At 28.8% G+C, this 11,414-nt stretch overlaps 1 protein-coding gene across 2 annotated transcripts in view; it reads left to right on the top strand.

Annotated features, from left to right (window-relative positions):
* The first annotated feature begins 1,184 nt into the window (after positions 1 to 1,184).
* LOC108903368 (cuticle protein 7-like) overlaps positions 1,185 to 11,414 on the top strand; it is a 13,241-nt gene continuing 3,011 nt past the window's right edge. The window contains exons 1-3 of one of the 2 annotated variants that reach the window (XM_018705520.1): positions 1,185 to 1,259; positions 9,563 to 9,632; positions 9,675 to 9,733. In XM_018705520.1, coding sequence (XP_018561036.1) covers positions 1,245 to 1,259; positions 9,563 to 9,632; positions 9,675 to 9,733 — 144 coding nt within the window. In that variant the 5' untranslated portion in view covers positions 1,185 to 1,244. Of the gene's footprint in view, positions 1,260 to 9,562; positions 9,734 to 11,414 lie in introns of both variants that reach the window. The other variant, XM_018705519.1, reaches the window with a different exon arrangement.

Genomic DNA, 11,414 nt, shown 5'->3' on the forward strand with positions numbered 1-11,414 from the left:
ACGTATTAAAAATAATTTAGGTACTTACCAAAAAGCAAAATTCAGTAATATTTAAACGCACAAGTACAAACAAACTACAACATATCCTCAAAATGTCCACCACCATTTTCGATGCACGCACGACACCTTCAAATCCAATTTTCGCGCAATCGCTGGAAAACACCTCAAGAAAAGGAAATATTGGTACGCAAAAAACACTCAGATACGGTCCAATTCCAGATACCAACTGAATTGCGTATTGTTGGATAGCTTGTACTTCGTGTTATCCGCCGCGCCGTTGTCACATTGCTCGATATGAATTTTATCGAACTTTAAATTTATTACAACGCCAATTATTTTTTAAAATTAAGCATAAAAAAGTGATAAACATGTCAATATTCCTTAATTAATTGAACTTTTGTACATCAAGTTGATGATTTTGATAATTTTTTTCTCGCAAATGGTTGAGTTTAGGACCCATGTCATATAAGGTTTTTTGTTTATTTTAATGTATTCTACCGTCTGTTACAGTTAAGGCAGTCAAATTTCTGGCACCCTATATTTTAATTCTTGTTGGTGTATGTAAACCCGTAGAGTAGTTGATGTCCGCAATATCATCAGTAAAGAATCTTGTCTATGAGATTAGGTATTTTTTGTATAACTAGAGGAACATTGTTTTATTCCATTTGAAACGATTAAAAAAATGAATTTATTTAAATTAATACCCTTAAATTAAAATAAAAATAAGTTTATATAGAGGACCTCCCCGTCCTCCTTACTTACTGGAACTGATACCATCATTTTTTATTATTAGTCTTATCCATTTATATCCCATTAAGATAATTGAAAATATTTGAATTACATATTTTAAATTAATTTATTTTTAAGGAAAGTAAAAATATCTGCTGCCATTTTGGAGTTACTAATATCTCTTTGTATAATAGCAAAAAATAAGATCAAAAAGTCTTTATCAACGAATACTAAGCATAAATCAGGTAGTAGAGTAAATTATTCACTGGGTATATCGTGGCATGTTCGCGACCTAATATTGTGGAGCAACACCGCAAAACATAAGGTACGATCTTTCAGCAACGACAGTCTAGAATGGGTAGAGATTTTTTCCCTTGGAGAAAAATAGATGGACCTTGAGAAGAACTAAACAGTGAAGGAGCAACTATATTATTCAGTATAAATACAGTTGAATGGGGAGGAGCCCCCCAGTACATACACCATTTCTGTTCAGTTGTGTGCATCTCCTTAAAATAATGGCTTTTCTCTATGTAAGTTTGGTGAATTTTCGTAAGAGACATAAAATACAAAAGAAATAAAAAATATATTTTTATTTTATCAAAATAAATTTTCTAAATGTAAGCTTTTGTAGATAAAAAATAATATATATTTACAGATTACAGATTAACACACATAAGATTTAAGATAATGAATAAATCTGAAGAATCTCAAATATTAAAAATATTCTGTTTGATTCGTCTAAAAATAAATATTGGGAATAATTAAATAAACCTACAAGATTTGTTAAAAATTGAAGATACTTCTTTACATAGGGTTTTTACATCCATCATTACTAAAGTCCTTGGATCATTTCAGCTTCATTCAGTATTTTTGAAAATTTGATATGTGTATCTAATTACTTTTATTTTTACAAAGACGTCTCCATTTTCTTGATTGTTGGTGATAAGTACTTACGCTTACATTTGTATTTGTTTCCTGCTCTAAATCTGAATCTTATTAAAATGGTGTTATATTTCCATGCTTACTGTGGTGGTAAGTAGAAATAGAACTATTATTTACGTACAGTATCAGTGACATTTCTCCTTAGTGTAAGACGAAAGTTCTTTAAATTATGTTCTTACAACTTAGTATCTTAATATTCTTAGTATCATCGTTAACTTCTGCAATCATGTAGCTACCTATAACACTTAAAAACAAAATTGTTGAAAAATCTCAACCCACGAAAATAAAGTTTCTGAAGATGAGAGTGGTAAATTTCTTTGTTTTCAAGGTATAAAATATGTAAAACAGGATGAAACTAATGCTATTTGAATGAAATTTTATAATAAAGTTTTTAATATTTCAGGTTCTACTTGAAATTAAATAATGACATAGGTAAACGTATTTGTAGTTTATCGTACAAATAGTATTCTAGAAATAAGAAGAATACATTTTTTACTTATTTTGTTCTGTTTTCATTCCAAAAGTTACATTTTTATTAAAACTAACAACTAAAACTTGAATCAATAAACGCCTTATGTGGCAAGCGATGTTTAATATCAATTTTTTATACAATTAAGTTATAAAAGTAAACTGTTTCTTGGGTTATAAATATACAGAATATTTAAAAAATATATATGGCATCGCCAAGAGGCAGATGCCAGATTCAAAAGTTTTATCCTACCAACATTTTAAATTTCATTTGTGAAAAGTGCTTAAAGTATTTTAGTACTAAAAAAGGACTTTACCAGGATGTGCATATAGGATGATATTAAAATAGTTAATAGACAATTAATTACTGTATGTGTGGTTATTCTTTTTTCGTACAGATTTAAAAAAAAAAAAGGTTATGAAGCTTACTAGCAATTAGGCCATGCTTGGCCCATTTTGCCTGCTAACTTACATACTACCCTCCACCTTAACAATCACAAACATCCATGGGTACGACAGAAAAATTCCTTCGAATTTTCCTGCCGCGTGCGGGATTCGAACCCACTACGGTTTTGCCGCACAGCCCTGGTTCGCCTCAGTAGGCAAGCCTTGGCCGCTTCGGCTACCGCCGCGCCCTTCGTAAAAAAAAGGACTTTACCAGGATGTGCATATAGGATGATATTAAAATAGTTAATAGACAATTAATTACTGTATGTGTGGTTATTCTTTTTTCGTACAGATTTAAACTGGATTTAGTTTGAAAGCAGCATATAAATAAACTCAAAAATAAAACGATTGAAGTCCTCTTTATTCATTTTAATCATTCTCAAATAAAATTATAAACTTCAAAACACCTTTTTAAAGCTCACCTTCGTTGCTAGTCTAACCTCATATTTTAATCATTATTTTCTGACACGTACAAATAAAATTTTATGATATAGGAATATTTACAACTACGGATACATAAAAAATTGGTATTTTGATAAATTTTACTATCTACAAACATGTTATCATTTTTATATAAACTCCTATAATTTATAGTATATAAACCTGCCTGAAAACGGTAAAATTTGCCAAGCATTTGGTCAGTTTAGTTTAGCATTAATCGATGTTAATAGGGGGCAGAAAATTCAATTTTATTTACACAAGGAGCACAAATTTAAAAAATGCACGTGCTCAACTGAAATTTACTGTTTGCAATTTTAATATTATTTATAAAAAATATAGAATTTATATGTTTAGAAATTAATTTTTAAGTGAAATTCACTTTTATTAAAAACATGAAATTGTAGAAACAGTAGTCTGGATTCTGAGTACTTGTTATTGAAAAGTTATTGTGTGCATTAAATTGGTCAGTTAAATAATAATAAAATAATCACAATTAAATCATGGATAATTAAATTTGAATTCTTATTTCTTGTCAAATATTTTTAAAGCGTTTTTTGAATCCTTACTGAAAATATATTATATTTAAAGGGCGTTTAAAAAAACTACCTTATATTCAATATATTCGGTTTATAAAACATAAACTGGATCAGTCCATTTTTCTCTATGATCTGAATTAAAGTTAGCCATATTCTTTTCAAAAACATAAATTGTATAAAAATAGACAGCTAAACGGCGCCAAAAGAAATATTTATGTAATTTCAAAGCTAGAAATTTTAAGGTTTCTTAAAGTTATAAATGATTGTGTTTAGCTTGGGAGTTGTTTGTATTTAAATTGCCAAAAAGCGGCAATTTTATACTTAAAGAGATTATTGTAAATGTCGTTTTAAGGGTCCTACAGACTGCGTTCAATTTGCGCGAATTATGCCAAACACACAGTGTGTGGAGAAAAAAGTGGTACGGTTTCATCCTGAAGCAAAATCTGTTTTGGTTAGATTTTCTGAAAGTATCCGGACAGCAGTGCAGGTACGTTCCTGGATTGTGGTGTGTGTACTGTTTGTTCCACTTAGTAGGTGTCACATAGGCACTCTGACAGCTACACATTCTAAAGTATTTTTTATTAATTTGGTTAAACATTTTCCGACCGGCATTTGTAAAATAAAGCGTATGAAGAATCAGTAAATGAACTAAAACAAGTGGACAAAAATGCCACAAAAGAACTCCAAATAGGTCGTTTCGTTCATTTGCAAATAATTATACCGGTTTCTTGGTTCTACCATTTGGCTTAATAAATTGATTTGAGAAAACGTATATCCCTGTAAAAAGCCAATTCCTGTACGAGTTTGTACAATTTTTTTCCTTTTCTTTTTTACGGCTATTGCTGCTGCCATTGCTAGAAGACATTTTCAGATTCGTAATTAGCGACCTCAAAAACTGACAGTAATAAAATTCAGGCCAAAATATTGGATTAAAGAAATGTGTGACTTAAGGGTAACTAAGATCCTGGTTTGTAGGTGGTTTCTAAACCTTTGAGGGATAAGTTGTACAAAACTTTTTGGTACATTGCCCATCAATGTACATTTATTATTATATATTTCTTTCTTTCCAATGTTCGAAATATTATTTTAAAATGTTTTACAAATTACTGTTTTTCATTATAAAACTTTACATTATTCTGACTATTTTACCCTATTTTAGGGATATTTTAGCGTTTTACTAAAAAATGCCCTAGTATATCGGTTTTTGGGATGCGGATTCGGATTCAGCGCTAAAAATATATATAAAATCTATGTACTCATGTTTCTCACACATAATTTGTGGGGTTGTGTAATTAACTCTAAATATGCCCAAAAACAAGTAAGAAGAAATTTCTGTTGATGGAGATGTATACATTACTTTTTAACGAAGACGCTTCCGTTGAATGAAATCGGTTTTTGGGATGCGGATTCGGATTCAGCATAAAAAAAATATACAAAATCTATGTACTCATGTTTCTCACACAGAATTTTTGGGGTTGTGTAATTAACTCTAATTTCGTCTACATAATTTGTTAACAAACCACTGGCATCGCAAAAGATAAAACGTATTAATTCAATTCAACGCTAAATATTGAAAATTAATATCTAGACGTTAAACTTTTTTCTCTGCATCGCACTGGTGCGACGAAGGATTGTCATTTTTTACAACAGAACTCAAACACGTGACCTTCAATTTAATTTGAATCGCTTTTCATTTCTTTTGCTCTAGTTCTGATAGTCTCTAAATTTTTACATTTACGTACCACCACTTCTTGGGAGGCAGTTTTATATCTTTACCTGACAACGATTGAGGTACCTTCTTATTTGGAATAGGTGAACCTTAACAAAATTATGCCTCACAAACAATTAAGAAGAAATTTGCGTTGATAGATATTCATACCTTATTTTTTAACGAAGACGCTTCCGTTGAATGATGACATATGCTTTTTCCAATAACTTGTATTTAACACTTCGTGGCCTCAAGCGAAGTTTTGAACAGATGCTCAAGGAAGCATCAACGTCGCCCCAGCGAAACCTACAGTTTTGTGATATTTTCGAATTCTGTAGTATATAAAATTTAAAAGCAATAGTTATCTGGTTATTTAATCACACGATTTTCATTTAGCAAGTATGAAAATAAATAACAAATTCTGATCTATATACGCTGAAGTGAATGAGAAAATCCGACACGAAATGGAGCAATGAAAAAAGTTTTAAATAACAATTACATGATTACTGTGTACCACCATATGCAATGGTTAGCAATCAATGTTGATATTTGCAAAGCTACTTATATCGTGAGCGTGAGAGGAGGAGTTTAACTTGATATATCACGATTTACGCTTCGCAGTAAATTCAGTTTACCGTACACTTCGTCTGTACCTCCTAACATATACGTTTCCTATAGCGATATATTGCGGAAGTGAGACTGAAAAAATATAATTAAAAATCAGTCGGCATACCTACAGTTTGTATTGTATGCTTCATATTAAATTTTTTATATGTGCGTATGTGTATGGAACACAATATTTTATGACTTGAATAAGTAACTAGGTAATACGTTAGTACATGTTTAAGATGTAAAGAAATAGATTAAATGTTGAATTTATTGTAAGATTATCTAACAGCAAAGGAAATTTTCAACCAGATTTTTTTTTATATTTCATCCGGACTATTTTTTAAGCTCATAAATCTCGTGTTCCAAATGTAAAGTAGGTTACTTATAAGGAAATATAATAACTATTTATATCAGGGATGAGTTCGATGTTGATTACCTACTAACTTTGGACCTGCGATTTAAGTAACTCAAAGTAAAATATGAAAATTAGTATATTGCTTTTAGATTATCAATAATCAAGGCCCTATAGCTTGTGTAACTTTTTACAATTAAAATTATTATTTATATAAATAGTGGAGTCAAGATAGATTTTCGCGAAAATTACTGGAAGAAAGAACTTTTTATTTTACGCTTTGTAAAGTTGTCAACAGAAACAACATATAAAAAGTTACCAACTGTAGAGTGTACCTACGCTAAATTATTTATTTAATAAATTAGTTAGTTTTTGCAAAATATATAAAAAAATTTAATTTTTTTAAAAATTAAATTGAAAGATTTTGAAAGAACAGGAAATTTTACATAAAAAATGTTAATAAAGTTTTTTTTTAAAATGCGAATTGAAGGCTGTAGTTTTTTTCTAACGTACGAAAAATGAGACGGGCGGCCCCGAAATATAGCTCTCGAAGGGCGCGCGGCTCCGAGCGCGCTACTCTATTTTTTATAACTTTTAATCTAATTGATCAAATCGACCTCACAAACATTTAAATGAAAGAAGAGTAATCCAGCTATCAAAATTTTATGTCTTTAAAATTGAAAAAAAATATATGTATATAGTACGTATACAAAGTTACGTCATTATATAATTTCGTACAATAATAACAAAATAGCTGTCATTCTTTTAGTGTTTAAAATAAATATCTGTAACTTTCACAGATTACTCTTCAAATGACAATTGAAACTGAGCAATACGGAAAAAATCTCAAAAATTTAATTTGAAAAATATTGAGACCAACATATTCAATAATTTTAAAAAATGACAAATTTGACTTTTTAGGCCATACTTTATAGATCAAAAACTATAGTTGTAAATGTGATATTGAAACTTTATGAGAGCACTTTTTAAAGTTTAAAATCTCTACTTTAAGATGGTGCATTTTATTTTTCTTAAAAAATTGAAATAATAGTTAAAAAAATAAAAAATACCAAAGAATAAAAATATTTTATGAAAAATCTATAAATTTATAATAAAGTTTAATAATGTACAATTTTTTTTTTGTTTAATAAACCAGCACAGAATTAAGTTAAGACTTTAAAAAAGTAAATCCACCGAAAAATATTTTTTTATTTATAGTAATTAGTGAAAAATTGTTATAGCAGCAAAAAATAACGTTTTTTGATGAATTGATTTAATATTCATTTTTAAAACATATTCTGTATCTGAAATTGTGAATATAAGTTCTCCTATTTTGAAAGTTGTTTTTCTTGTCAGTTTGGGCAACGAAGCTAAGCAGTGAGCACACCAAATATTTTTTGTTACTAACAGTTTTATTTATTTTAAAAGCGTTTTTCGTTTATAAGTATTAAATAATAATTATTATAAATGGTATATGAATATGATTTTTATGCTTTCGAGTAAGCTGCAGTTATCAGTGTGTTAAAATGTGTATTATTCACATATTTTGTCTATTTTGAGGTTATACTGTCGTACACTTGTAATTATTTAATGTAATATTATTACTTAATATTACAAATAATCTTCAGTTTGCATTTAAGGTATTTATATTCGTTAACTTTTATGCTAAACCTGCAAATGTATGAGTTTAATATTTATATATGAATATGATCCATTTTTAAAATAATTAATGAATAAATAAATAATAGGGGACGTTGATTTTGATTTTGTAATTTTGTATTTAAAATGAGTGTTTTTTTTCAGAAGAGCAAGAACTCGATGAAATTTAAAAATTAATTATTTTGAAATAAATTTATTTTTTAAAAAATAAAACATATTTTGAATAAAACCTGTTTACTATTTATAATTTTAATTTTTCGAACCTCAGTATTACAAATATGAGCGAGTTTGATTTAAAATCGATAATTGTTAAATAAATTGTTTAAAATAGTCGGCCATATTGGATCAGCCATGTTAAATTTTAATTTTTCGACATCATATTCTTTTTTAGCGACCTCAAAAACCCCTATATTACAAATATAAGCGAGTTTGATAAAATAAAAAATTGTTAAATAAATTGTTTAAAATAGGTGGCCATATTGGATCAGCCATTTTGAATTTTCATTTTCCGACTTAATATTCTTGTTCAGCGACATCGAAAACCTCTATATTGTCAATTTGAAAGAATTCGATTTAAAATTAATTGAATTATTTTAAATGTTCTTAAAAAAACTATTTATTATTGTTTAAACAATAATTAAAAAACAATTAGCGTACAAAAATAAGTTTATAACTTTTTTCTAAAACATATCTCCAAGTAATTTCAAAAGGTTTTAGGAAAATCCATGCTTCCCATAATTATTTCGAAATAATGCGTAATTTTAAGCTATCTTGACTCCACTAAAAGTCTAAAACAGCAAACGTTCAAGGATTCTGCTCTCTTTTTCCGACATCCAAAATGAAAATACTTGCAATAAGTATTTAAATACCAGTTTAAGAATTGTTATCTAATCTATTATTAATTAAAAAATGTATCAAACTTAAATTAATAAAAAAGCTTCAAGATTTTAACGAATCAAAAAAAAATTTTAAATTTGAGATTAAAGGTGACATGTATTATCACTACAGCAACAATCAAAATAAAATATATTTGGGCAACGTTCATTTTATTAAAAGTAAAAGCTAATTGTAACAACTTTTTTATTTTTAGAACTTAATTTTTGCACAATTCCTTTCCATTCGTTAAACTTAAAAACTTAATACACTTGCAATTATTTAGTTGGATACAGAATATAGTCACAACAAAGTTACAAAGTTCCATGCAACAGTGTCAGTCTGGTTGTCTAATCTACTGAAAATATATCTAAAGTTACTGAATTAAATGGTGTTTCTACATTTAAAAAGGATTATAATAAAGCACTCATATTAGCTGTAGAATCTGAAGCAATTATAACTAATATAAATTCTATTGACCCAAATTACTACATGATTTTTATTCTAAGCGAAGTCGGAATGTTAAAATGTACACATAATTTTATAAAATAGTATTGCTTTTGTGAGTTTTTCTAAAATAAATAAATAAATGTCGGCCATTCCTTTTACGTGTCACAAAGCTGCTAAAGACAAGGAAACGTTTATACAATTTTGTCGTGATCAAATTATGACTGAATTGTTTTCCTATCAAAAAATATAAAAGTTGTGTTATTTTTTCAGCCCAAGATGTTCAAAGAACCTGTTTTACTTTTTCCATAACATTGATTCAGTATTAGAAAATGAACTTCTGTATTTCAGATTGTGTCACTTGCTGTAGTTTTAACTGTTGCTGAAGCTGGATTTGCAGGAGCGCCCTTTGCAGCAGGACCTTATGCACATCCTGGAGTTGGTGTAGCTGGACCGTACGTAGCTGCTCCAGGAGCTCCTGTGCCGTATCCAGTCGATGGTGGTCACGATATTGATTATTACGTAAGAAAAAAATCATTTTGTGTGCTTCTCTATTCATTATATGAAGTATATCGTAACCCTGTTAACGAATTGTTCAGTTAGTACCTTTTTAAAATTAAGATCATTCTTCTGAATAAATTCTTGTAAATTATTCAGTTTAGATGTGATTTTAAATGTCTACACATACAAAACTTCAAAAACGTGTCCTTTTTATCGTTTTAGGCCAGAAGATCTTAATGGACGAGAACTTTAAAGTTTTTCGCAATACAGGGTGTTGAAATATTAAAAAAAAGTTATTCAGTTATCTCCGAAGATGCTTGATGTAGAATGAAACTTAGACTAGTGTTTTAAATAACTAAGCGTAAAAGTAGGCAAAACTGATACAAATTGATAGAAATATGCAAATCAGTGGGAGAGATCCAGGGATATTGGATGACCTACAATTTCTACACTGACGAATTTTTTGAAATTCGATTACTTCATTTAATTTGCAATTCTATTCTTTTCGAGATTTTGCTATTTTTAAATTTAAACTTTGCTTACCACACAGATGAATAAATCGAAAATACGTAGAAAACTATTCATTTAAAATTTTTTTCCAAGTACGACTTTAAATAAAATGTAATTAAAAAGAATTATTGTCATGGAATTTTTAACTTTGTAGGAATAACGTGATGTAACAACTTCCAATAAATTTAAAATGTTCTTTCGCCATTTGATGGTTACGCTGTATTTAAAATAGAATTTTGAACAAAAATTTTCTATTCAGTTTCTTTCGCGAATTGAGATAAGATTATTTTAACCAGAAACCACAATGCGTTTCGGTATCTTTGCTATTAATTGTCACAAGTGTATGCCAATTCAGAGAATCTTCTTTTTGATTAAATAAATGAGTAACACAAATTTCATTAGTCTATGTAATATATCTTCAGCGAAATTAAAAAAATTGTGAAATTTATTTAAAATATCAACATATCTCGGAAACTTGTGGTTTTCCATCAAGCTAGTTATTTAGTTAAGTTTAGGTAAGTTCAGGTAAGTTTAGTAGTTATTTCTCTTCAGTTATGACATGGGCTTAAAATATACCCTATATATCGGGTGTTGTAAACAATTTCATAAGCTGTATTTATTTTTATCTGATCTAAAAATCTAAAGATTGATGATTCTTATATACAGGGTGATTCACAACTTATCCAAAAAAAATTGGGTATAGATGCAGCCTGAGAAATGGAATCAATATTGTAAAAAAATTTTTTTAAATTCTTTTTGTTTTCGGGGAAAAAAATATTGAAGTTATAGTACATTCAACCACTACATAGCTGGATAACTGTAGTCTCTAGCGTCATTCGCCACGTGGCCTCAGCGACTCCGAATACTGAATTCGGATTTTGCAATCGTCGTTGCGATATTTACCTGTTAGCTGTGGTGTTTACAATAGGTTTTTAGTAGTTAGTATCAAAAATGGTTTGCGTATACTCGGAGTTGATGGATATCGTTTTAATTTATGGTGAAGCATTTGTGTTATGGTGAAACAAGACAACATTTGTGTTAGTTCGTAGAAACTGAGTACAACGGACCCAAATGTGTTTACACATTGGTGGAACAATTGTTGTAACATCGGGTATGTCAAATGATTTTATTATTTAAAAACACAAATTAATTTTATTAATTAATAAAGGCAAAAGCAGTTGAATTTGCCGAT

The sequence above is a fragment of the Anoplophora glabripennis genome, unplaced genomic scaffold (assembly GCF_000390285.2).
Source record: "Anoplophora glabripennis isolate ALB-LARVAE unplaced genomic scaffold, Agla_2.0 scaffold75, whole genome shotgun sequence".
In the NCBI taxonomy this organism is placed as follows: domain Eukaryota; kingdom Metazoa; phylum Arthropoda; class Insecta; order Coleoptera; family Cerambycidae; genus Anoplophora; species Anoplophora glabripennis.